The 27,993-nt window shown below is 46.3% G+C and overlaps 1 protein-coding gene and 1 long non-coding RNA gene across 3 annotated transcripts in view; one reads left to right on the forward strand and one right to left on the reverse strand.

The window, feature by feature from the left end:
* PDILT (protein disulfide isomerase like, testis expressed) overlaps positions 1 to 27,295 on the reverse strand; it is a 45,706-nt gene extending 18,411 nt beyond the window's left edge. For both annotated transcript variants that reach the window (XM_054533550.1, XM_024241415.2), the window contains exons 1-3: positions 27,038 to 27,295; positions 21,630 to 21,838; positions 7,127 to 7,333 (exon numbers count right to left, since the gene is read on the reverse strand). In XM_054533550.1, coding sequence (XP_054389525.1) covers positions 7,127 to 7,333; positions 21,630 to 21,831 — 409 coding nt within the window. In that variant the 5' untranslated portion in view covers positions 21,832 to 21,838; positions 27,038 to 27,295. The remainder of the gene's footprint in view (positions 1 to 7,126; positions 7,334 to 21,629; positions 21,839 to 27,037) is intronic.
* Positions 5,802 to 13,574, forward strand: LOC129050708 (uncharacterized). The gene is made up of 5 exons (XR_008514426.1): positions 5,802 to 5,958; positions 7,283 to 7,391; positions 8,376 to 8,500; positions 11,883 to 12,059; positions 13,062 to 13,574. It is a non-coding gene; the product is annotated as an uncharacterized LOC129050708 (long non-coding RNA).
* Positions 27,296 to 27,993: the final 698 nt, after the last annotated feature.

The raw sequence follows: 27,993 nt of genomic DNA on the forward strand, positions 1-27,993 counted from the left end.
TCTGCGAGTCTGTAGTAAAGATGCCTGACTTAGACTGTGAAGTCAAGGAGGACTTCCTGGAAGAAATTATGGATGAGCTGTAAAATAAAGAATGCACTGGGCCAGGCGCAGTGGCTCGTGCCTGTAATCCCAGCACTTTGGGAGGCCGAGGCGGGCGGATCACAAGGTCAGGAGATCGAGACCATCCTGGCTAACACAGTGAAACCCTGTCTCTACTAAAAATACAAAAAATTATCCAGGCATGGTGGCACATGCCTGTAATCCCAGCTACTTGGGAGGCTGAGGCAGGAGAATCCCTTGAACCCAGGAGGTGGAGGTTGCAGTGAGCCAAGTTTGCACCACTGCACTCCTGCATGGGAGACAGAGCAAGACTCTGTCTTAAATAAAAAAAAAAAGAAAAAAGAAAAGAATGCTCTGGAGTTAACTAGGAGGCATCAAGGAGAGGGAAAGTCTAGGAGAAACAGCTTATACAAAGTCCTGCAGCAGGACAAATTGCTACCTGAGGCTTGATGAATGCACCCTGAGCTACTAAATCAAATGCAAAGGCTCTACCTTCGTTATATTTGTTTTATTTCATGAGAACATGAAGGCTTTTCAAAAATTTATAATAAAGTATATTTACATGCAGAAAGGTGCATAAATGATAATGTATGGTTAGATGGATTTTTGCAAAATGAACACACCTGTGTAACTACAACCCAAATCAAGAACTAGAACATCACCAGATCCTCAGCAGTCCCTGTTGTGCCTACTCCCAGCCTCTACTCCCCCCAATCCAAAAGTAACCACCACTGTAACTACTTCTTCTCCTTCTCCTTCTCCTCCTTCTCCTTCTCCTTCTTGTTCTTCTTCTGCTTCCTCTTCCTCTTCTTCTCCTTCTCCTTCTTCTTCTTTTTATTTTACTTTAAGTTCTGGGATACATGTGTAGAACAGGCAGGTTTGTTACATGGGTATATATGTGCCACGGTGCTTTGCTGTACCTATCAACCCGTCACCTAGGCTTTAAGCCCTGCATGCATTAGGTATTTGTCCTAATGCTCTCCCTTCCCTCGCCCTCCATCCCCAGACAGGCCCCAATGTGTGATGTTCCCCTCCCTGTGTCCATGTGTTCTCATTGTTCAACTCCCACTTATGAGTGAGAACATGTGGTGTTTGGTTTTCTGTTCTTGTGTTAGTTTGCTGAGGATGATGACTTCCAGCTTCATCCATGTCTCCACAAAAGACATGATCTCATTTCTTTTTATGGCTGCGTAGTATTCCATCACCACCCTAACTTCTAACAGCTTACATTAGTCTGCCTGTTCCTGAACTTCACATAAATGTTCTTGGCTCTGGTTTCATTATGTTTGTGAGATTCAGCCACAGTTTTTCATGTACTTGAAGATTCATTTCCACTGCTGTGAATATCCCACAACTTATTTGTCCATTCTCTGCTAACGGGCATTAAGTTGCTCTCATTTTAGGGCCTTTATTTTTTTGACAGTTTATCCTTCTGTCACCCAGGATAGAGTGCAGTGGTGTGGTCATGGCTCACTGCAGCCTTGATCTCCCAGGCTCAAGCCATCCTCCCACCTCAGCCCCCTAAGTAGCTGGGACTACAGGCATGTACCACCACACCTGGCTAATTTTTTTTTTTTTTTTTTGAGACAGAGTCTTGCTCTGTTGCCCAGGCTGGAGTGTAGGGGCTCAATCTTGGCTCACTGCATCTCTGCCTCCTGGGTTCCAGCTATTCTCCTGGCTCAGCCTCCCGAGTAGCTGGGACTACAGGCGCGTGCCACCACACCCCACTAATTTTTTAGTATTAGTAGAGACAGGGGTTTCACCATGTTGGCCAGGCTGGTCTCAAACTCCAGGTGATTCTCCCGCCTCGGCCTCCCGAAGTACTGGGATTACAGGCATGAGCCACCATGCCCAGCCCACACCTGGCTAATTTTTAAGCAATTTTTAGTAGAGACGAGGTTTTGCTATGTTGCCCAGGCCAGTCTCAAACTCCTGGGCTCAAGAAATTCTCCCACCTTAGCCTCCCAAAATGCTGGGATTCCAGGTATGAGTCACCATGCCCAGCTTGGGCTATTCTGAATGAATTCTCATGCATGTCTCTGGGGCACACTGTATGCACTTCTGTTGGGTGTATAGCCAGGAGGAGAATTTCCGGTCATAGCAGATGCCATGTTCAACTTTAGTAGATATAGTTAAGGTCATGTTAAAAGCCACAATGAGTCAAGCCTATGGAAATTCATGGGAGGCTGATATGGTGGCTTCAAGAGAAGAGAGAAGGAGGAGGCATCATGCCACCCTCAGATGTTGGTACCTCTGCTGTAATTTCCTGCTCTGAGATATCAGCCTCGACACTGAGTTTCTTTACAGTGTTTCCAGCCATCTTCAGGTAAAAATAAGGCACACATGGAAACAAATGGTTTCTCTTATATGCATTTGTCTGGGAAAAGTATATTGTAAGTGATCCAAAAGGAATCAATTTACAAAATCTGAAAATATCCAGAAAAGGAGAACAAAACCTGCCAAATGAATTTAAATTTCAGGTCATCAGAACCACTGCTCTGATGTCACTTTGTGCCACCCTCTGCCCTGTCCACACTCCAATGCTACAATTATCTTCCAGAACACTGGCTTCAGCCTTGGCTTGTCCCTCCTGATGGGCTGCCCTTTCCTCAGCTCTTCAAGGGCAGTGCCTTCTTCTGCCTATTCAGTTCTCAGTTGGTTCTTCTTTTAGCCAATCACTCTCTGTCTTATGACCTGTTCTATTTTCTTTTCTTTTCTTTCTTTTTTTTTTTTTTTTGAGATGGAGTCTCGCTCTGTTGCCCAGGCTGGAGTGCGGTGGTGTGATCTCAGCTCACTGCAACCTCCGCCTCCTGGGTTCAAGCAATTCTCAGAGTAGCTGAGATTACAGGTGCCCACCACCACGCCCAGCTAATTTTTTGTATTTTTAGTAGAGATGGGGTTTCACCATCTTGGCCAGGCTGGTCTTGAACTCCTGACCTCGTGATCCACTCACCTTGGCATCCCAAAGTGCTGGGATTACAGGCGTGAGCCACCATGCCTGGCCGAGCTGTTATATTTTCTTCATTGAGTCTGTCCCTTCTTGAAATTATCATAATGATTTTTTGCTAGCTTGTTCAGTGTGAGCTCCCAGTAAGCTCCTGTAATGCCCGGCACATAGTAGATGCTTAAGAAATCTTTCTAGAATGAATGAATGGGCTGGATGAATCATCAGGGAAGCTGGCTTGAGGAAACTTGATCTTGGGCCATCTTCTTGGGGATGTGTGAGCTCCATTTGCCCCTCTGGGCCCTATGGGACCGAGGTAGTTATGAACTCTGCAAATTGCTGATTCCTTTGTGCCTGCAGATCAGGCACTGCCCTTGTCGGGGACTGCCTTTGGTGCTTGGCTCTGTGCCAGAGGACACGGTGACAACTGAGGTGTGAATGCAATGTCAATGATTGACTAGGGCCGGCGCTGGGATGCATATTTCCAGGCACAAATTGTGGCTGCATCATTAATAGAGGCCTAGAGGCAACCTGAGTCTCCCTCCTTCCAGGGCAGTGGCCATGGCCAAGTCTCCCGCCATCAATCCTTGGAGATTAGATGAGAACGGGACCGGGGCTTTGACTCTGCAAGGACTAAATCCCACCAGCGTCCTAAGAGGAGTTTTCATCAAAGTCACATTGCAGAAGATGCGTAAAGCACTGTCTCCTCTCAGCTCAGAGAAGCCCTGGCAAGTAGGCAGAACTGGCCTTATTCATCCTGTTTAGAAAATGAGAAGTTGGGCCAGGTGTGGTGGCTCACACCTGTAATCCCAGCACTTTGGGAGGCCGAGGCAGGTGGATCAGGAAGTCAAGAGATTGAGATCATCCTGGCCAACATGGTGAAACCCCATCTCTACTAAAAATACTAAAAATTAGCTGGGAGTGGTGGCACATGCCTGTAGTCCCAGCTACTCGGGAGGCTAATGCAAGACAATCACTTGAACCTGGGAGGCGGAAGTTGCAGTGAGCTGAGATCACACCACTGCACTCCAGCCTGGCAAAACAATGAGACTCCATCTCAAAAAAAAAAAAAAAAAGAGAAATTGGAAGCCTGGTTGTAAAAGGCTCGTTGAAGTTCCCATGACTACTGCTCGTCCTAAAATCCAGGCATCTTCAATCCCTGTCCCAGCTTCATCCTGGCATTCCCTTTGCCCTTTCCTTGGTTGGAAGTAATATTGAGGAAGTAAGCCCAGCAGAAATAGGGGTAGGTACTTTACCCTATGCCCACCTGCAGTGGGTGCTTCCAATTCCATTGTATTCAAACTCTAAAACTTTTATTATTATTATTTTAAAATTTAGAGACAGGATCTCACTCTGTCGCCCAGGCTGAAGTGCAGTGGTGCAATCATGGCTCACTGCAGCCACAAATTCCTGGGTTCAAGCAATCCTCCCACCTCAGCCTCCTGAGTAGCTGAGAATACAGGTATCTGTCACCACACCTGGCTAAGTTTTAAGGTTTTTGTAGAGACAGGGTCTTGTTGTGTTAACCAGGCTGGCCTCAAACTTCTGGGTACAAGTGATCTTACCATCTCAGCCTCCCAGAATGTTGGGATTACAGGTGTGAGCCACTGCACCTGGCTCAAAAACTATTTGTTAAGAACTTAATTGTTCCAGGCATTGGACTAGAATCAGAAAACTAATAGTCTGATAATAACGAACACATCTGCCACTTGCTTAGAGTACAGCGGCAATGTAAGGCAGATTTCAACATACTATACAGCCTGTTGTCCAAATCTGGCCTGCTGTTTGAATGTATAAATAAAACTGTATTGGAACACAGTCATTCTCATTTGTTAACACGTGGCTGCTTTCACACTGCATCAGCAGATCTGAGTAGTTACAACAGAGACTGCCTGGCCTGTAGGACCTGAAATATTAACGATCTGGGCCTTTGCAGAAAACATTTGCTGACTCCACCACTACTCGCTGGTGAGCTTTGAGGAAGTTATTCTACCTTTCTGTGCCTCAGTTTCTCCATCTGTAAAAGCACCTCTTGTGTTGGGGTGTTATGACATAGGAGAAGGGTCTAGAACAATGCCTGCAACACAGTATATGCTACAGGTATGTGTCAGGCCCTGTGCCTTGCAAACATCATTTTATCTTCCCAACAGTGTAGAGGGGTAGATCTTTTCACCATCCCCATTTAACAGATGAAAAAACTGAGATTCGATGAGCGGCAGTGATTGTTTCTTAAGCCTGTGGTAAGGATTTGGATGCAGAGGGGAGTGCTGTCAATTCTGGCAGTCTCTTTAGAGGACCCAGGAGTGCAAGTGAGATCAGCCACTGCCCTTGTGATGCTCTCTGTAGAGAACAAGCAATAAGTTGCAGATGTAATTCTTTGAGGTGAGGGCCTTGATGGGGAAAACACAGATGCTGTGAGGCCACAGAGGTGGAGCAGGCACCCTGGCCCGGGCAGTCAGGGAAGACTTCCTAGACGGGGTGATGATGAAGCTTCCTGTATGGCAGACAAGGTCCCAGGCACTGGTTTCCCTGATGAAGGGGGCTCAGAGGTCAAATGCCTTGGGGACCTTCTCTGCTAGTTTCACCCACAGTCTGGAAGTTGCCATATTGTTACTTTGTCGCCTCTAAGTGGAGTCAGGTCTCTCCTGCCCTTCAGGAGGGAAGCTCATTGCAGCACCTGGGCCACTCCATTAGCCGTCATGGGCTCCGATGACCTAGGGCCTCTCATTTCCTCACAGCTCTCCCCAGAGCAAACACATCACAAAGGGCTCCTTGCTGGCGTCACCAGCTCCTTGCTGGTCCCCCCTTGTTGAAGTTCATCCTCTGGTATCTATAGGGAACAGCAGCCTCTGTTGCTTCTCTCACTGCTCCCGCCCTCCCTCCCCATCCCTTCTCTTGCCCCCGCAGCCACCACCCTCCCACAAGCCTGCTGGGAGCTGCAGCCCTGCCTTTAGGTGATTGCTCTGAGGTTCTCTTGTTGGGGGGGCGGGGGGGGGGTGGGGGGGGGCGGGGGCCTTTCTCTTGGTCTATCCTGTGTCTTTCATGCCCTCTTGTGTCCATTCTGAGAACTGCAAAGCATCCTGCAGCCTCTGGATGTGTGTTTCTTGCAAATAACTCTGAATCCGCTTATTGGAAGCTGGCCATACACCAGATCCAGTGGAAGGCAGTTTCCGTTACTCAAGACTCAATAATTTAACATATATAATGGGAACATTCTACTGGCATGGCTGTTACAGGCACTTCTGTGTTCATCAGTTTTGTTACTTCCATCCTTCCATCCATTTATCCATCCTGCATCCATGAATACCTTCATATATGTAACTTTCTAAAAGTTGGGACTACCATATGTGCCTTACTAGTACCTTATTCTCTACACATCCTCAACATCAAGATAGGGCTTGGCACGTGGTAGCTTGTCAATAAATGGATGTTGAATAAATGAATGAACGAGTTAATCAATGAGTGAAAAATATGATGATAGAACATAAAGTGTTTGGTAGACATTGCATCCCGAGCCTGTCTTGTTCCATCATCTCCCAATTTCCCTTTTGACTAACTAGTGCTTCTCTAGTCCTAGGACTCTGTCAAATCATTCGAAAGTCAAAGATTGGGAGTGGGAAGTGGAGTTAGAACTTAATCTCTGGTGTCTGGTAGTTTCTAAGCCATGCACCCCACCCTCCCACTTCTTGGTGTTTCTAGGGCCCATCAGATGAGCTGCAAGCTGTAGTAGAGGCAGCCACATATTCATTAAATCCATTTTCTTTCTAAAGACAGAGCTGAACTGTATTTCTCAGCCTTTCTTGCAGCTGGTTTGGGCCATGTAACAGAATTCTGGTCAATGGGATGTGAATAGAAGTGATACTTCCCACTGTTCATGGCCAGGGCCATGGCCAGGGCCATGAACAGTACCCATGGTGACCTTTCACCCCTTACCCCAACTGCTGGCTGGATACAGAGGAAAGAGCAGGTGGCTCCAAGGCCCTAGAGAAGGGCAGAGTTACAAGCTGGAGGAGCCTGGGTCCCTGAGAGGCTGCATGGAGCAGAGCCTCCCACCTTTACCCTATGGCTGTTAAGTGGACTTTCCATGAGCATGAAACAAGTGTGACACACAAGCACCATTACCTTTGCAGCTGATGGGCTCTGACCTGTTGCCCTCAAAAAACAGCTTCAACTCTGGGGCCTTGGTAATCCCAAACTCCTGCTGAAGCTCCTTCTCTACGGTAATGTCCACTTTGCCAAAGCCGATCCCATTCTTGCCTTTGCCCATGATCTCCACAGCTTTGCCCAGCTCTTCTGCCAAGTTCCTGGATTGCTTTGAGGATGGGTTGTCTGAAAGAGTATGAAGACAAAATTCGAGAGAGCCTTTCCTCGCTCCCCATCTCCAATGGTAGATTATTTGTTGGGCCTGCTTAGTTCCCGGAATCTTTCTTGTGCTCAGCTGTTAATGGCTGAATTTTCTTAAATGTGACAGGATGTGAGACACAATGGTTCATGAAATTAGACAATCTGGGAGATGTCTATCAATGTTCTTTGGATTCAGTAGCATTGGAAACAGTACAACCATGGGCAACTTTACTCCATCTCTCTGAGCTCCACTTTTCTCTTGTGTAAAGTGGGGGAAAATAATAGTGGTTACTTCAAGGAATTGTCAGAGTTAAATGAGATTTATGTCACAATCGGCTATAATTGCTTACAGTTTTCTAAGAGCTTTATGTGCATTAAGCCATTTACTCCTCTCTATAACTCTGTGGGATAGGTATTATTATTATCTCAATTTTATACATGAGGAAACTGAAGCACAACAAATGACTTACTTGCCCAAAGCCCTATGACAGTGAGAGGTATGGCCAGGATAAGAGCCCACTCTGTCTGACTGTAGAGTTCTTCTTTTCTAACCTCCACTAGGCATGTAAAACACTTGGCATAATGCCTGGCCCAAGTTAAGTACATGGTGCATTCTTACTACTGCTTCCATTATTATTGTAAAATTTCTGTGGTCAAAGCAAGACCCAAGCAATGATTACACAAAGGCATGCAGAGTGGTATAATGGACATTGGAGACTCAGATGCGGGGAGGCTGGGTGCAGGGTGAGGGATTAAATAAAACTGCATATTAGGTAGAATAAACATGACTCAGGTGACGGGTGAACTAAAATCTCAGACCTCACCTCTGTACAATTCATCCCTGTAACCAAAAGCCACTTGTACCCCCAAAGCTATTGAAATAAACAAAAACAAAGCACTCAATAGCGTAGACACGATGATCACATTTATGGAATTGTGAAAAAGTGTTTGCACAGGGCAAAAGAAGTCTAGAGGGAAATTTTCCAAACTATTAAAATTTTTTGTTTTAAAAAAATTCTGTGGTCAGAAATTATGGAGAGAGAGGAGGCATGAGAGCTCATGAGCGCCATCTGGTGGAACGTCCTGGAGCTAACAGGCCAAATTGAGCCCCTGCAGTTGCTCTGCATGTAATTGGACAGGGGACTTTCGCAGGTAAGGAAAACCAGGTGTGGGGAGGGCGGGGATAGGGGAGGTTGTGGTGTTCCCCTGAGTCCACCCTCTTGTCTCGAAGAGACCTGAAACTCTCCATTAAGCGATCTGATCTGGACGCCTTGGCCCCTCACGTTGCTGGGCAGTGGGGAGGGAGTGGGGAAGCCCTTTTCTGGAAGTAGTATCAGGGAGCTGGCACGTGACCTTGGCAGTGGAAGAGGCTTTTCTGACTAAACGGAGGGGACTAAAAGGCGCCGAAGTTTGCCTTTCTTCCTCCCGATAACATTGTGAGGCTGCAGGTTCCTCGATACCCCATGACTGAGGCAGGAGGCTGAGCCAGGGCAGGGGGTCATTGATGGCCTTTCAAGCCAGAACATTTTATCTTTTTCACTGCCGCCCCCTCGGTCCATCTGGAGCACTTGGAGAAAGTGCAAATGACCTCTGCTGCGGAGGGCAAGTTCCAAGTCCAACAGAGAGGTCTTTTGTAAAGTGCCACTCAGAAAGCAGGGCGCCGGGACAGCTGGCGCGGGCCCCGTTGCTGGTCAGCACGCCTGCTCCCGCAATGGGATCGGAAAGTGAATGATCGCTTTCATTGAACTCCAGGTCAATGGACGGGAAGCGGGGACTTTGTGCCTCCCTGCTGGATTGATGCCCCTCCACTGCCTGCTTTGTCACCGTCATCGCCTTCGATACCCCCCATCCATCATCACCAGCATGCACTGGCCAATTGCTGGCTGCTCTGGTCCGTGGGGCTCTCCCCGGCTTCCTCGTGGATGTGGCCATGCTGGGCTCAGGATTGCTGATTGACATAGAATCCGAATCTGACTTTCTAAGGGCGGAAGCTCAGGGCAAGAGAAACACTTGGAAACCCAGTGCCCCTGGGTGTCTGAAATGGAAGTGACAGAAAGAGATTGTGGCAACCGGAGTGCTGGGTTCTGAGAGCTAGATTGATGGGGCCTATGATAATAGTAATGGAGATTGAGTCATTCATTTTATGCATTCATTCATTTATTCATTCATACAATGAAACTTTTAGGATATGCCACGTGCCAGGCACTGTCCTGGGGATTGGGGATATAACAGTGGACAGATAAAAACACCTGCTGTCACTGGAAAAGGCAGAAAATAAGCAGAAAAACAAAGTAAAATACGTGCTGTGTTAGATAATATGTGCTTTGGAAAAGAACAGGAGAGTTGGAAGTTGGGCGTATTAGGGAAATTTCAAGTCTAAGTAGGGGGCTAAAGATAGCTCACTGAGAAGCAATGTTTTAATAAAGATGGAAAGAAGTGAGAGCGCAAGCCATGTAGTCATCTAGCAGGAGAGAATTCCTGGTAAAGAGTCAGTGTATGCAAAGGCCCTGAGGTGGGGCATGTGTGACATGTTCAAGGTATGACAAGAAGTCCATTGGGTCTGGAGCAGAGTGAGCTGGGGCCAGGGGACAGGTGATGTAGGGTCTCGCAGGCCACTGAATAGACTTTGACTTTTCCCAGAATATGCAATGGTACCAGAGGGTTTGGAGCAGAGGTGGATGTGATCTGAGTTACTTTTTTTTTTCTTTTGTCTTTTTTTTTTAGACGGATCTCGTTCTGTCACCCAGGTTGGAGTACAGTGGCACCATCTTGGCTTACTGCAACCTCCACCTCCTGGGTTCAAGTGATTTTCTCCTGCCTTGGCCTCCTGAGTAGCTGGGATTACAGGCACGCACCACCAGGCCTTGCTAATTTTTGTATTTTTAGTAGAGACGGGGTTTTACCATGCTGGCCAGGCTGGTCTCGAACTCCTGACCTCAGGTGGTGATCTGAGCTACTTTTTAACTGGATTTCTCTGAATATTATATGGAGATTAGACAAAAAGGGAAAAAGAATGGATGCAGGTAGACCAGTTGGAGGCTACTACAGTAATCCAGGCAAGAGATGGTGATGGCTTTGGGCCAGGAGAGTGGTCATGGAGGGGCTGAGAAGTGATTCCATTCTAGAGAGATTTGGGAGGAGTTTGGATATGGAACATGGTGAAAGAGAAGAGTCAAGGGTGTCTCTGAGGTTTTGATCTGAGTGACTTAGGATTACGTAGGATCTTCTCCTATGGAAAGATGATGATGATGTCATTATCATCACCATAATGATGATGATATTGATGGCGATGTTGATAATGAGAATAGTAATAATAATAACACGTATTGATCCCTTACTGTGCTAAGTACTTTGCTTAGTGTTCCATGCATTATCCTGGTTAATCTTCAGAACAACCCTGTGAGTTATCTATGATTACAAGCAGGAATATCACAGATAAGCAAATGGAAGCCCAGAGGTCTTACAGCTAGTATGCAGTTAGGCTGAGTGTCAACTCGAAGGCTGACTGGCTCCAAGGTTCATGCTCTAAATGACCAAATTGGCCAGCTGGTCTGAAAAATCTTTTTCTTGGAGCAGATTGATGGGGGCATGTTTTTCATTTCTTCTGTTCCAGGTGGTTCCCATCAGAGCAGAGACAACCTACACAGCCAACGCCACCCTTTAAAATTTAGAGTCCGATTTTCTGGCTTCTTTCTTTAAAAATTTTGCAAATTGGGCCAGGCATGGTGACTCCACACCTGTAATCTCAGCACTTTGAGAAGCCGAGGTGGGCAGACAACCTGAGGTCAGGAGTTTGAGACCAGCCTGACCAACATGGAGAAACCCGTCTCTACAAAAAATACAAAATTAGCCTGGCGTGGTGGCACATGCCTGTAATCCCAGCTACTTGGGAGGCTGAGGCAGGAGAATCACCGGAACCTGGGAGGTGGAGGTTGCGGTGAGCCAAGATTGCGCCATTGTATTTCAGCCTGGACAACAAGAGCAAAACTTCATCTCAAAAAAAAAAAAAAAAAAAATTGCAAAGTGGTTTTCCTTCTGGGCTCTGGAACCTTGAATTCCAGGTTTCTGGTGTGAAATGAATGCATACACCCCTCAGGTCTCAGCATCTACATTCTGCCCCGGTCAACTGGAAATGCCAGTTTGGCTGGGTATGGAGACAATTCACGTGTATATTGGCACTTAGGCTGAGCAGTGCCCAGTGGGCTGTAGATAGGCAGAGGCCAAGAGTGGCCATGGACCCAACTTCTCTCAGGCCCTGAGCTCTCAGGCCCTAGCTCATTGTCTGCCATATACTAGATGCTCAATGAAAGTGAATTCCTTAGGTTATCTCATCAAACAGAGGCAGTTATGGTAATTTACTTTCCTTGTGGCCCAGGAAAGTTGTTTTTATTTTTCTAAATCTCTGTGACTCAGTTTCCTCATTCATAAAAAGTGGGGTTATTAATAGATCCTACATCTCAAAGTGATCCTACAAAATAAGACAAGGTGTGCAAAACTTTGGTACAAATAAACATTAGCTATTTTGATGACATAGGTGGAGACTCTTTGATCTTGCTCTGACCAGATTCTCTCTGGGAAGGGAGGGTCCCATGGCGATGTCAGGAACCCCAAACATCTTCCGGCTACTGATGAAAGGGAACAACAGTGACCATCACCAAACCATCCATCGCAAGTTCTAGGCCTATTATGGAGCTCTCACGTGGATTTCAGGGTAAGCACATGGGACTCAGGGCCATGTCAGAATAGGCAGTGGCTCCCTGACTGTCTGCTTGGTGTGTAGATGTGTTAATGGCTAACGGGCCTGGAATTAACGTTTGCCTGGTCTTTAGTAGAAAACCCCTGGTTTCCTTCTCTGAGCAGTGAATGTGAGTCAGAGGAGGGGCTGATGGGTGATGGGGAGGTGATGAGTATAGGGACTGTAGTTTGATCCCAGCACAAGGAACTTGAGTCTGCCTTTCTTTAGACCAGTGGTTCTCAATGGGGGACATTTTGCAAGATCTGGAGGCATTTTCGGTTGTCACAGTTGGAAAAAGAGGTGCCTCTGGCATCTAGTGGGTAGAGGCCAGGGATGCTGCTAAACATTCTACAATGCTCAGGACAGCCCCCAGCCCCACAAGCAAAGAATTATCTAGTCAAATGTCCATAGGGCTTAGGCTGAGAAACCCTAATTTAGATCCAACTTCTGATCAAGCATGAAAAAAATATTCTGAAAATAACCCTCTCCCCACTCCATAGGGCCAAGTACAGTATACAGAGGTGCTCACAGCTGATAGGGACTTCAGGATTGTCATCAATCTCTTCTTGTTTCTCAGGGGCCAGCCACCAATTTGTTCTGACCTTGCAATGGCCTTTAAGTTTTTAAAAGATCTGTACCTCCCTATTTTTCTGGCCTCATTTCCTACTCCTCTTCTCTTCAGAAACCCTATATCTTTAGCCACATGGGCACAATCTCCCTCACCCCAGGATACTTTTACTCTCTGTTCCTTCTGCCCTAAATCTGCATGGATCACTGCCTCACCACCTCAAGATCTTTGCTAAAGTGTTACCTTTCCAGGGAAGCTGTCCCTGGCCACCCTATTTAATACTACAGCCCCATTTCCACCCACCCCGTGCATTCCCTATCACTCGTGTGTATTTTTCTCCACAGTACTTTTAGCCATAGGAAATACTATATATTTTACTTATTTATTTATTTTTTGTCTTCTCTCTCCAGGATGGCAGTTCCAGGAGGGCAACGATGATCACCTGTTTTGTTCACCACTATATCCTCAGTGCCTACAATATATCTGGCAAATAACCAGTATTCAATAAATACTGAAGGAATGAAGCTTCCAATGATCAGCACAGTGCAAGAAGATGAATTTAGCACCAGTTTTGGTGTCAAGCTTGGTCTCAAATCCAGTCTTCACCACTTACCAGTTGTGTGACCTTGGGCAAATGATCTAACCTTTCTGACACTTACGTGCTTCATACACAAGATGGGAACAAGGTTTTCAAGTGCAGTGCCTGAAACACAGGTGCTTGATAAATGGCCTTTGTCATCATCACCATTGTTGTCATTATCATCACCATAACCATCATCACCACTGTCATCACCACTGTCATCACCATCACCATAACAATCATCATCACCAGCACCATCCTCACAGTTTTCGTCATCATAACCACAACAATCATCATCACCAGCACCATCATCACCACTGTCATTATCATCAGCATAGTTAATAATCATTATTACCTGTACCATCATTGCCATTGTCATCATCATCATAACAATTGTCACCAGCACCATCATCGCCACTGTCATCATCATCACCATAGTTAATAATCATGCTCACCAGTACAATCATTGCCATTGTCATCGTCATCATCATCATAATCATCACCAGCACCATCATCGAAATTGTCATCATCACCATAGTTAATAATCATCATCATTAGCACTATCATCGCCATTGTCATCATCACCACCATAGTCAATAATCATTACCATCACCATCATCACCATTGTCATCATCATCATCATCTTCATCATTATTCCATCCACATTACCATCTTCACATCATGCTCACCATCATCATCTAACCTACTCCCAGGACAGAATCTTGTCACCTCTGCCTTAGGGACAAGTGATAAAGGACCTTAGACAGCTCCTAATCTTATCTTGACCCCTCTCCACTAATGGTAGTTATTCCTTCTCTCCTTGATTCATTCCAGTTAATGTAGATGAAGAAAATTATGGGACAAAGGAAATCTCATTCATTTATCTATTCATTCATTTAACATCTATGGAAGCCTACCAAGCTCCAAGCACAATGCTGAATGTTAGGAATCAGGAGATGAATAAGATTTGGCCCCCAACATCATGCAATGTACACGATGAAAAGCAGTTTTGATACCATATAGCGAATGCTAAGAGAGAGAGGATAAAAAGAAGGCAGTGGGAGCATAGGAAGGCCTCCCAGCCAGACTAAGTGGGAGTGAAGGTGGGTACAGTCTACCAATGAGGGGCATAAATTTCACAATCCAGGTGAGGGAGTGTAGGAAGGATACTATGGAAGTTGCAAGTGCAAAGGCCCAGAGGCTGTAGCCGTGGGCTAGATCAAGCAGAAGACCTTAGTTACTGAGTGACCTGATCAGATTTGCATTTTAGAGGAAGTCTGTCTGGGTGCATTGCAGGACAGCATTGGAGAAGGCAGGGAGACCATCTCAGAGGCTGCTGCAGTGGTTCAGGTGAGGAATAATGAGGCCTGAACCAAGGCAGTGGTGGTGGGATGGGGAGAACAGAGATTGCAAAGGGATTTAGAAAGTGGCATCCACAGGACGTGGTGATGGTTTACATGTGAGAGTAGAGGAATCAAGAACAACCTTGAGGTTTCTGACTTTGACACTGAGTGGATGGTGGTACTGTCAGTGAAGGCAGGACATAAGAAACAGCAGACTGTTGGGACCAAATCAAAGATGCTGAGGTCTGTTGTGGACACGTGGCATTTGGGACTGTGAAGAACATTGAGAGGAAAGATCCCCCAACCACTGGCTCTTGGCCTGGAGTTCTCAGAGAGAAGAGAAAGCTGGTCACCCATTAAGGATCTGAGACTGGGGCAGTCCCTGGAGGCAGTGTCTGAAAATAATCTCTTTTGCAAAGAGCCCATTTACCCTTGAAGAAAGCTTTCATAGTGCTTTCCCCGAGTGATTTGTTTTTCCAAAGGCCACTTTAGAAGGTCGGCTAGTTTTTTTGAGAACTCATTTTGAATTTAATTGTATATTGGCAGGAATCAAAGATTCAAATGTAATGAGATTAACTGAGTGTCCCTTTTAGATAAGAAAATTTCTGCTGTCGTTGAGTTCACTGCTTTGGAATACCTGCTAGTGGAAAGGCTTTAGGTTTAAAGTATGCACATTGGTTGTGTCGAATGCAATCGGAGAATGTGAAATTGATTGGTTCCCTCTGCAGCCCCAGATTTAGTGTCAGTTCTTAAGTCATAAGAATTAAAGAACCATGAACTCACCCTTCTGCCCTGGTTAAAACAGAGTAGAGCCTTCTATTGTCATGTGGACTGGACAGGTTTCCCAGCCTTATCCATCCACTACACCATTTTTGGAAGGGGAATGTGTTGAGGTGTGTTTTGTGGTTGTGTAAATGTATGGCTCTAAGCCTTTCAACACCTCCATTGAGGGTCTCAGATTAGAAATTAGGGCTACGGCAAAAGAGATGGTTTGGATGTTTTATCTATGCAAACCATTAGTTTACCAATTCCACAGCAAGTGGAGTAAGACTGCAAGGTTCTCTGCTCTTCCCTGTAAAAGTAACCATGAAACAGATGCACAGGTGCTGGCCTGAATTCTAGTGTGAATGAGGGATGTGCAGAACTAGCTGGAGGAGTCTTTCAGCAAAGTGGAAATGCCTGCCCTGCTCACAGGCTCATGTAAAGAAAATGGCTTAGGCTGGATTTCTCTTACAAAGTATTGCTCGAAGGGCTTTGAAGTAAAATCAAGCTGGCATCCTGATGAACAGCCTGAGTTAGAGGGAGGGTCACAAGCTTGGAACTACATTGATGAAACTTCAAGCAACATGCATATTCAATATTGGATGGAGGCAAAAATGACTCAATTGAACATTCCTTGTGGGAACTATAAGTGTTAAGGGTACAAAAAGAAGGTGATTCATGCTTCTATGAAGTGGCAGCATAACCTAGCTGGGGAGGCACCAGGACTCAGGGGGACTGAGTTGTTGATGCTCCCACATCCCCAAATTTCCTCATTTAAGTGGCACCACTCACAGAGTATACCTCAAATGAGAAGGACAAGGATTGAGGAAGGAGCTTTGGAAGACCGAATTTCTGGCAGAGGACATAGACTCAAATGTCATGGGGGTAAAGCAGACAGTGTGACAGTGTGCGGTTGGCCGGATAGGAATATAGCAAATTGATAAGCATGTTCTCTGACCACAAGGAAAAATCACAACTCAGCTTCAGCCAATTGTCACCTTGCAGGACTGTGGGCCAGTGCTTCCAGATCTTCTGATTTTTTGAAGAGCTGATGCAAATTCAGTTTTAATTGTGACATGTTTCATTTCTTTTAAACACTGCATGGGCCAGCTGCCAGCTCATGGGCTCAGTTCCTGGGCTTCCTGTTATATCCTTAGTTTCAATGTTATGGGAAAGAGGAGGAGTCATAGAAAAGAACTTTGAAAAAGGAGCCAGAGAGATACTCAGGAACCAGAAGAGAATGAGTTCACCGAAACCAGGCACTAGGGGGTCTTGGCAAGGATATGCAAAGAAGGTCAAGGAAGGTGAGGGCTGTCAAGTGTCCATGGGATTTGAGAAACAGCTGTCCCTTGAAAGTTAGCCTGAGCCAAGGCAATCTCTTGGAGAAAATAGTTTTTGACATTCCTGCCCAGAAGAGAAATCTTTTTCTGGTGGTTCACTGTCTTAAAGAGCTTATTCCACCAGGCTGCCTCTCAGCCTGCCCAGCTTTGAGTTGTTTCTGAACAAAGGTCATTTCAAGGCTTTTATAGCAAAAAGCAGGCAGGTGCAATGTGACTAAAGGAAGGCAATGTTGTGGGTTCTCCAGGCCTGGTTTCTTTTTTCTCTTGGTGTACACAGCCATACTACATTTCCCAGGCTCTCTTACAGATTAGCACGGCTATAGGGCAGTGATCTGGCCAATGGAATGTGGGTAGAAATGATGTACACCAGTGCTTCTCACAATTTAATATATGCGAATCACCTGAGAATCTTGTTAAAATGCAGATTCAGATTCAGTGCTTCTAGGATGAAACCTGGGAGTCTGCATTTCTATGAGCTCCTGAGTGAAGCTGACATTGCTGGCTTATGGCCTACACATTGAGTAGCACTGATGGGCATCATTTCCAGGCCTAGCCTGACCCAGAGGCACATCCTCGTCCCCCTCCCTGCTTGCTGGCTGGAGGCAGAGTTTTCTGTGGAGTACTCTAGGCCCTAAGGGATGGCTGAGGTCCTAGGTAGAAGGAGCCTGGTTGCCTGAATGATTGTATGGAGTAGAGCTTCTCTGCAGACCCACCTGGGACTAAGATGATGTGGACCCTTATGAACCTAGATTTGGCAATTGTTATAGCAGTTAGCTTTCCCAGTAAACACAGTGATCTTTAAGATAACTAGTCAAAATTAGAGCAAAGAAGAAGTTCGAGTATTAAAGTGGGCTACATTCTAGAATTTATTTCTTCAAGGGATTTCATTGATCTCGTATTAATTGACCCCATGACATGTAAAGAACTAATAAGATGCTTGGCACATTTAAGTTAGCCTGTAACCTTGGATCTTATGGCAAATACTGAGAATCAGTCATTTATAACATCCTTTTTTTTGCTTCCTCAATGAAAGAGATTGGAAACCTAAAAGATTCACCATTCCAGACTTCTCAGTTAGAAACATCCACGGGCCCAAGTTCTAGCCAATAAGATGTTACCAAAGTGACTGGGTGCAGCTCTGGGAAAGTTTTATTTTTTTAAAGGGACATAGGTGGCTGACATATTTCATCCCTTTGTTGTTGCCCATCCCTTTTTGTTTCTAGCTGGAATGTGCAGTGCAATGCAAGAAGCACAGCAGCCGTATTGTGACCATGAGTTTTAATGTGTCAAGGATGAAGGAGTTAGAAAATAGAAGAAGCCTTGTCCGTGACACTGTGGAGCTCCTATGCCAGGCATTGACTGCCTATCCTGCCTCACACAGTGTGTGAGATCAGCTCTTGGATTAAGTCACCTGCTGTAGTTTGGTTAGTTGGACTTTCTTTAAATGTCATGTTGAAATTTGTTCCCCAGTGTTGGGGGTGGGGCCAAATAGGAGGTGTTTGGGTCATAGAGGCAGATCCCTCATGAATGTTTTGATGCTGTCACCAAGGTAACGAGGGAGTTCTCACTCTATTAGTTTCTGCAAGAGCTGGTTGTTAAAAAGAGCCTGGCAGCTGCTGCTCCTCTCTCATGTTCCCCTCTCACACATGATTGCTGCACACACCAGCTCCCCCTTCACCTTCCACCATGACTAGAAGCAGCTTGAACCTTTCACCAGATGCCCAACTTCCAACCAGCAGAGTTGTGAACCAAATAAACCTTTATTGTTTATAAATTACCCAGCCTCAGGTATTCTTTTATAGCAACACAAACAGACGAAGACATCACCAATAGCAGATTCTCAGCTACTTGCAGTTGAACTCTGTCTTAACTGACATAGGGTTGATGAACTTCATTTGCCTCAGTGCCACAGGGTAAGGGAGAATGGGAACTCATGTTTATTGAGCCACTTCCACATGTCAGGTAATAGCCTCTTCATTAATCCCTGTAATGACTATACCACTTTCAATATTCTCGCTTTACAGGTGAAAGTGAGACACCAAGAAACTCACCCAAGGCCACATATCCAGTTTATGGAAGAACTAGGCTTTACACTCAGGCTTGCCTGGATCCCAATGTACATGACACCAAACCTTAATGTTGCATAAGAACCAAGATGCATGAGTGATTCAGGTTAAGAGAGATTCTTTAGAATTTACCAATGCTTGGCATGAGGTCTTTGATTAAATATTGACATCAACAACCATAAATTTCAATGATTTCTACTAACTCTTTGGCTTTGATTATCTATCACTGGGCATTACGGGGAAGCCCAACAGATGATGTCTCTTACTTCAAGACAAACTTCAAGCTTCCAGATGCATTTGCATTGGCCTGGGAATCCCTTGTGCACTCAAAGACATGAGGGAGCAGGAACCAAGCCAGAGAAAGTCGCTCAGCTGCTGCAGTTGGAAGAACCACTTCTGAGGACAAGTTTAAAACATTACTTCTCCACTTCAGAGCACCCAAAGTATACAGTTTAGAGTATTTTAATTGCATGACTTTATCACACTTTGTTTTAAAGGGTTTCTCATGCCTTGTGACATTCCTGGCTTAAACTGTAAAGTCCTTGAGAGCAGAAACTGAGACACTCATAGAGCCCACCCATTGCCTGGCATTGAGCTGCATAGATGTGGGGTGAATAAGAACCCAATGGTGATAGCTTCTGCCTGTGGAGTGCCCACTGTGACAGGGGACTGCATATCTGAGCCCACTTTCATCACCACAACAACCTGCAAGGGAGGGATTATTAACCTTGTTGTACAGATGAGAAAACTGGCAAGGATGATGATAGTGGAAGCCAACGTCTTCTTAAGTTCTTATCACGCATCAGTCACTGTGCTAAGCACATTATTTCACTTAATCCCCACAATAACCCTAGGAGTTATAAATTTTATGTATGTACATATTTATTTATTTATTTATTTTGAGACAGGGTCTCGCTCTGTCAGCCAGGCTGGAGTGCAGTGGCACGATCACGGGTTGCTGCAGTCTTGACCTCCTGGGCTCAAGTGATTCTCCCACCTCAGCCTCCCAGGTAGCTGGGATTACAGGTGTGTGCTACCATTCCTAGCTGACTTTTGTATTTTTCTTTTTGGTAAAGATGGGGTTCTGCCATGTTGCTCAGGCTCATCTTGAACACTTCAGCGCAAGAGAGCTTCCCACCTTGGCCTCCCAAAGTGCTGGGGGTTACAGGCATGAGACACCATGCCTGGCCTATAAATGTTATTAAATTCCCCATTTTACAGTCAAGTAAACAGAAGTTCAGAATGCTCAAGGTCACCAGCCCAAGGCCACCAGTCCAGTAAGTGGCAGAACTCAGCCTTTGAACGTAGGACTGTGAACCCCTGAAGCTGACCTTGTCACACTACATTGCACTGGTTGGACTAGAAATAAAAGGGAGTCTGTAAATGGTTCTGGTCAGAGGGCAGCACACAGAGAAGGGAGAAAGGGCTATCTCAGAACAACAGCAGAGAGGAGGAGCATAGGGGAGTGTGGGTGGAAGGGCAGCTTGGGAAGCAGGTGAAAACCAAGAAGGGAAAGGCGCCCTGCCTCCCCTGCCCTGCTCTTCCCTGGGACCTTAGGCTCTGCCTAGCCTCTGGGAACCTGGTGCTGGTCGGGCATGTCCTGGAAGCAGGCCTTGGGGACTGACACGGAGCCAGCCGTTTTCCAGGAGTGGCTCTGAACACAGGATTCCAAATCCAGTGTTCACACCTGCGGTCTAATTCTCCAAATCCTGCCATATAGAATGTGGTACAACATGGGGTCTGTGGTCTCCACTTGTGCTGTGTGACCTTCGGCAAATTGCTGATCCTTTCTGAGTTTCTGTTTCCTCAACTATCAAATAGGGAGATGAATAGTACCCATCACACAGGGTTGTGAGGATCAAATGATGTCACATTTAATGAAGTGCTTAGGACAGTGCCTGGCACACCATGAATGCTCACTACGGGGAAGTTGTTACGAAAATCTCTTACATTCTGTCCCAGGGCATGGCTCGGTCCCAATGCCTCAGGAAGAAGCAGCCTGCTCTGTCCCCCAAAATGTCTGCTGATGCAAAATGTTCAAAGAACAAAAGTGGCCATGCAAATCTGACAGCAAAAGTGATGGTCTCGGCCGGGCACAGTGGCTCACGCCTGTAATCCCAGCAGTTTGGGAGGCCGAGGTGGGCAGATTACTTGAGGTCAGGAGTTCGAGACCAGCCTGGCCTATGTGGTGAAACCCTGTCTCTACTAAAAATACAAAAATTACAAAAGTTAGCTGGGTGTGGTGGCGGGTACCTGTGCTCCCATCTACTCGGATGTATGAGGCATGAGAATCGCTTGAACACAGGAGGTGGAGGTTGCAGTGAGCTGGGATTATGCCACTGCACTCCAGCCTAGGCAACAGAGCAAGGCCCTGTCTCAAAACAACAAAAAAGTGACCGTCTAAAAACTCCTGTCTCCAGAGCCTTCCCCAGGCTGCCATCATTTATTTCTCTCTAGTTGTGTTCCAGGAACTTATCACATCTCATTTAATCTTCACTATAATCCAGTGTGTCAGTAGGTTCACACCCATTTTACAGAGGAGAAAGACTGAGGCTCAGAATAATATAGACACCTGGGGTTAAAGCCTGGCTCCTCTTCAGTGGGACAGAGGAGCCACATACAAATCCAAGACTAGAGGGATGGCATAATATATTGTAATTTTCTTAACCTCCCTGGAGTATTCTCATCTGGAGATTGGAAATGATGCTGTCCTGGAGTATTCTCATCTGGAGACTGGAAATGATGCTGTCTATATATATTAAATATCTGTTTTAAATAATATGTGTTCTTATGTGTTTAGCAATATATAAAACTCTTCTGGTCCCCAGACACAAGGAGGCAGGCCTCATCCCATCTATCATCCATCACCCAGGATGGGGGCACTCACAGAAAAGCACCATGAGGAAGCGGGTCTGGTTCAGCATCTGGGTCAGGCCAGCGGGCGTTAGCACTAGGAGATTGCGTTCCTCCAGGATGTGCACAGGCTTGGTTATGTGGATGCTGGAAACACCGGCGTTAATCTCCGGTGAGCTGTGGACAGCAGAGACACAAGCGGCCACCAGCAGCAGAGGCATCCAGAGTAGGTCCATGGCTGTCCTGCAGGGGCCGGAGAAGGAACAGAGACCTTATCAACACAGGTGGTGGAGCCCCACGTCATGACCCCCACTTCCTTGTCCAGCCGGTCCATGTAGGGTGAATGTGGCCTGAGCATTGCCTCCCAGCAATGCCTGCAGCTTGGCAGCAGCCCTGGAGAAGTAGCAAAGTATTAGGTCGACCTCAGGCCCAGTAGTGACTGTATGGGGGAAGCTTAAAGCAGCAAGAACCCACTGGGAGCAGCTGGATGCTGAAGCAAACGCAGACCACTCAAGCCCACTGACTTCCCAGCCATGAGGTGAGACTTGTGCAGAGATAAGGTCCCATTTCAGAGTCCTAGGGTGAGCCTCTGGATCTCAGAGATAACTGGTTCAATCCCCCATCACAGCCCCCTAGGAATCCCCCTGCCTACAATGCCCCCGCTTCACCCTCCTCCAGCTCCTGCTTGAATGCCCCTGTGAAGGGAAGCTCACTACCTTGCAGTGTACCCTGTTTAATTTTTGAAAAAATTTTATCAAGTGTAAATATTTAAAAAGTCATAACTATAATATACACTTGTAAAAGTTTCAAGCAATACAATACAAATGTCAAGAAGAAAGTAAAAATCTCTCCCATTCTCTCACTGCTGAGAAAGTGACTCTTAGAAGTATGGAATGAATCCTTACAGATATTGAAAATACCTATGTAAACATACCTTTGAATATATCTATATCTATATCTATATCTATATCTATATCTATATCTTTCTATCTATCTATCTATCTGTCTATCTATCTATCTACATTTTTTTTTGAGACGGAGTTTTGCTTTTGTCACCCGGGCTGGGGTGCAGTGGCACGGTCTCAGCTCACTGCGACCTCCACATCCCGGGTTCCAGAGGCTCACCCTAGTGATCCTCCCACCTCAGCCTCCCAAGTAGTTGAGATTACAGATGCCCACCACCACACGTGGCTAATTTTTCTATTTTTAGTAGAGATGGGGTTCCACCATGTTGGCCAGGCTGGTCTTGAACTCCTGACCTCAAGTGATCCGCCTGCCTCAGCCTCCTAATGTGCTGGGATTATAGGCATGATCCACTGCACCCAGCCTGAATGTATATTTTTAAATATAAATGGAATCAGATGATACTTTTTTTTTTTTTTTTCAGATTGATTAGCTCTTTTTAACCCTGGATACACATGAAAATCCTCTGGGGAGCTTTTAGGAGAATACTGACACTCAATCTCACTCCAGATTAATTAATTCAGAATTGCTCAGGATGGGGTCTGGATACCTACATGTTTCAAAAGCTCCCCAGATGATTCTTTTGTTTTATTTCAACTTCTATTTGGGAAATTTTGAACATGTACAAAAGTAGAGAGATGGTACAATGTACCCCCAAGGTACCCATCACTCAACTTCACTTATTGTCATGACCAGTGTTATTTTATTTATATTCTTGACTCTCTGCCTTGGATTATTTTGAATCCAGTTCTGGGAATCATGTAATTTCACCCATAAATATTTTATTATAAATATTTAAAAGATAAGGATTTTTCAAAACAACACAATAACCACAATACTATTATCATACTTAATGAAATGCACAATAATGTCATCATATCATCAAATATCTAGACAGTGTGTGAATTACCCTGATGGCCTCATAAATTTTAAGTCTGTTTAAATCAGGACTCAAATGAAATCCATGAATTGTCTCCTAAGCTTCTCCCAGGTAAATCTATCATTCAGTTTGTAGCTTAAGAAGCATGTGGTCAAATGAAACCAACAAAGGGCAAGTGGAGAAAAGGAAGAAGGGCAGGTGGATAACCTGATTTTCTGGACAGCTGAATGATAGAGACCATTTAAATCTGTGTCTCGGCCAAAGGGCTCATTACTGTCAGCCCAGCCTTGAGTCCCTGATGATCTCAAGGTCCCAGGATTCACCAGGTGTCATGCCACTTATCAGCCCGGACTGAGTCTGGTACAGCATGATGACTATTAGGTAGAACCCTTGTTCTTAGAAATAATTTACTTCCTTGTTTATTTGTTCACTGATTCACTTACCTGTGAGAGAAATGGCTGCCTAAGAATTCTTTGCCCAGCTGGAGACATCAAAGTACTAGAGAGTTAGTTTTTATTCTACAGAAAATCACTTGAATAACCCCTTCTTTGTGATATAAACGTAAGGTAGGGAGGGTCACCCAGAACCATACTAGGCCTGACAGTCCCTTCAAACCTTCCAAACCTCCTCGGTGCCCAGAATCCCTTGCCTGGCAGGAGGGGGCCAGATCTGCAAAAGCCTCAAGGGGCCTTCAGAGAAGAAACCTTGAAATTCAAGGTTGTGAGACCCTCTCTGAGGGGTCTGGATGGCACTTGCTGGAGGACAGAGGACACTGGGCCAGTGACCCTGAGTCAGCTGGACACCTTCAGGGTACAGAGCTGAACCATGGGCCCAGCTCAGCCACTGTGGAGGGCTGAGACTCTGAGCAAAAGCCAGGCGGGAGGAGCTACAGTGGGCTCGCTCTCATGCCCTCGCCTCCCAGGCCTTTGACAGAGTGTTCGCCCTGGGTTCCTGATCAAGGAAGGGGCAGTGGGAGGTGTCAGGTTTCCTGCTAACTTGGGCGGGCTGGATCATAAGCTTCAAATGTTTCCAGTGATTCCGGTCCAACAGGACGGAGATCAAGCCCCACTGGCTGGCAAGGAGAGCCCTCCACGGTTGGTCAGACTCTGGCCACCAGGCTTCCCTTTGGCTCCACGGAGCCAGCCACAGCTCCTCTTTACTCACTCGCTCACTCATTCATTCATCAAATATTTTTGAAGTCTTAAAACATGTTAAGTACCATTCTAGCTGCTAGAGATACAAACAATATTCCTTGCATCTTAGTAGTGGGAAACGCAGTGAGATAAATAGATGCAATCAATGATGTGTCAGATGATGGTAATGCAAAGGAGAAAAGGTGGATAAGAGAAGATTCAAAAGTGATGGAGTCAGGGAGGAGTGTTGATCTTTTCTTTTCTTTTCTTTTCTTTTCTTTTCTTCTTTTCTTCTTTTCTTCTTGAGACAGGGTCTCGCTCTGTCACCCAGGCTGCAATGCAGTGGCGTGATCTCGGCTCTCTGCAACCTGCGCCTCCCTGGTTCAAAGGATTCTCCTGCCTCAGCCTCTGGAGTAGCTGGGATTATAGGTGCATGCCACCATGCCCGGCTAATTTTTGTATTTTTAGTAGAGAGAGGGTTTCGCCATGTTGGCCAGGCTGGTCTGGAACTCCTGGCCTCAGGTGATCCGCCCACCTGGGCCTCCCAAAGTGCTGGGATGACAGGCATGAGCCACTGTGCCTGGCTGATATTTTAATATAGGGTGACCATGGGAAAGCTTCATTTAGAAGTTGACATTTGACTAAGGGAAGCAAAGAAGTGAACCACTGTAATTGCATTTCTGGGAGCGTGGGAGAAATAGTCTTTCTCTGCCCTGCTCCTGTTTTTTCTCCCAATCTCTCCCACAATACCTGGCTCAGCTCTGCAGCATCCCAGGGCTCCCCTGAGACTGTAGCACCCGCCCTGTCCAGCCCTGGGACTGTCCTCTCAGCCATCCTGCCAGCAGCCTGCCCTGACCTGCCCCTTTATTCTCTCAGCCTTGGCCCTTGGTTCTGCCGGCACCTGCCTTTCTAGCCTGACACCACTGTGGCTCCGCTGTGTCCCCCAGCCCAATCTCCCCAGCCTCACAAAGTCCAAGCTCAGCTCCAACATCAGCTCCCTACAGAGGAGAGTGGCTGTGATGGGAAACTTTTATTAATGAGAATAGCCAAAATCGAGGGGCTGGTCACCAGCCATATTGTGCTGAGTGTCAACTGTGTGCATTCCCTCCACCAGTATGCCGTGGAGAGACCCCATGTCCCAGCCACCGTGGTTTCCCGCCAAGAGGGTCTGGTAACCTCACTGATCCTGCCTCTGCTTCTACTCTTTGTGCTTCACCTCAACCCATTCCCCACACAACACTCAGACATTTCCTTTATTTTTATTTTTATTGTTTGAGACGGAGTTTTGCTCTTGTTGCCCAGGCTGGAGTGCAATTGCATGATCTTGGCTCACTGCAACCTCCACTTCCTGGGTTCAAGCGATTCTCCTGCTTCAGCCTCCCTAGTAGCTGAGATTACAGGTGCCCACCACCATGCCCAGCTAATTTTTGTATTTTTAGTAGAAACGAGAGTTCACCTTGTTGGCCAGGCTGGTCTCGAACTCCTGACCTCAGGTGATCCACCCGCCTGGGCCTCTCAAAGTGCTGAGATTACAGGCATGAGCCACCACGCCCGGCAGAGATTTCCTTTCAACACAGGAATTCCATCACACCACTCCGCCTATCAAAAGGTGCTCACTTTTATATAGTGTGCAAAAAAAGCTTCTGCCTCTTTTTTTTTTACAATCCATTCACAAAACCGCACACCAGCCAAACCGTTCTCTGTGGTCTACCAGGCCCCACTGGTTCTGGACCCATCTGACCTTATCGCCCTCATCTCTCTCTCTCCTCCTGCACTCTGGGGGAGTCACACTGGCCTCTTCCCTTTCCCAAGCACACCCTACCCGGGACCTTTGCCTCTCTCTGGGGCACCCTTCCTCCACATCGTCAGCCTTTGCTGGTTCTCTGGGTCCTGGCTCGAATCCACGCTCATCAGAAGGGTCTTACCAGGCCGCTCTGTCTCACCCCATCTCAGCTTTCAGCACTCTCTGCCATATCACCATTGTTTGCGTCACATTTTGTATTATTATTTCTGAGTGTACTTTGTTGTTGTCGTTTTGAACTTTTTAATGTAAATACCATTGTTCACAGCTGTTTTCTCCCCTCCAGAACAGTGCCTGTACCAGATTTGGAACTCAATGAATGTTTGTTGAATGAATGAATGAATGGCCTAATTTAACTCTTACAGCAAACCCCATTGGTTCATTTCAGTGGTTCTCAACCATGACTATGCTGAGAATCTCTTGGAGAGTTTAATAAATAATACTGACGTTCAAACCCAAACCCAGTAGGTTCTAATTTAATTGGTCTGGGGTTGGGTGAGTCTGGGCATTATTATTATTATTTTAAAGTCCTCAAGTTGATCCTAATGTGTAGCCATCTATACCAAAACCCACACTTAAAACTTAAACTGGTGACTCCTGGCAAAGAAAAGCCTCCCAAAGCAGGGCCCATCAGTCAGATTTCTCATTTTCACTGAAGCTCATACCTGCAGGAAGCCAAGGCCACTCCCAGGGTTACTGGGGCCAAGCTGGGGCTGTGCTGGGGGTGGGGCCACAAACTCTGTGGCCGTTAAGAAGGGAGGTTGTAGCCTGAAGAGGAGGCTCCTGGCTTCTCCTTGTGATCAGGGGAGGACCCGCAGACGGCTGGGCATTCTAAAGAAATCCACAGGCAGAAATGAAGACCCTTCCTGGGCACACAGAGGCCACAGCAGCCTCAGCAGCAAAGTTCTGAGTTCTGGGGTTCTAGAGGACCAGGGGTGACCCTGGAGAAGAATGGGCCATTGTTGAGTAAGAGGGGGCCCTGCCTGGCACCCCTTGCTGAGTTCGCTTGAAGGGCTAGAAACAAAACTCAGTGTGGGGTGCTGGGTATGGCCCAGGAGGGCTCTGAACTCAGTGCCTATAGATTGGAATTTGAATCCCAGCTCTGTCTTGAACAGCTGTATGTCTTTGAGAATATCACATACTCTTTCTGAGGTTCAGTTTACATGCCTTTCACAAGGCATCTAACTCATAGGGGTGTTGTAAGCAAAGTAAATTATGTGGAATTTAGAAGATAATTAATGATATGAAGAAAAATAAAACCTGGAAGGATGATGAGGAACGCTTGAGAGGGGGATGGGATAAAATAAGATGATTTATGCAAAATGAGCAGCTCAGTACCTAGGAGGCAGGAGCCCCCTCACCCATCACCACCCTGGCCTCATCTTCTAGGGGAGAAAGATCTCCACCCTGCTCCAGCCACACTGGTGTCCCTGCCAGTCCTCCAATACAATGTCAGGGCCTCTACACTTGTGGTTTCCCCTGTTAGGGAGGCTCTTCACCCAGGTGGACTCAGGGTTCACCCTCTTAGCTTGTTCCAGTCTTTGCCCAAATGTCACTTCCACAGTTGGGCCTTTCCTGGCCACTTTGTTTAAACTTGTAAGTGCCCCATCCCCCTCTCAGG

The sequence above is a fragment of the Pongo abelii genome, chromosome 18, assembly GCF_028885655.2.
Source record: "Pongo abelii isolate AG06213 chromosome 18, NHGRI_mPonAbe1-v2.0_pri, whole genome shotgun sequence".
NCBI lineage: Eukaryota > Metazoa > Chordata > Mammalia > Primates > Hominidae > Pongo > Pongo abelii.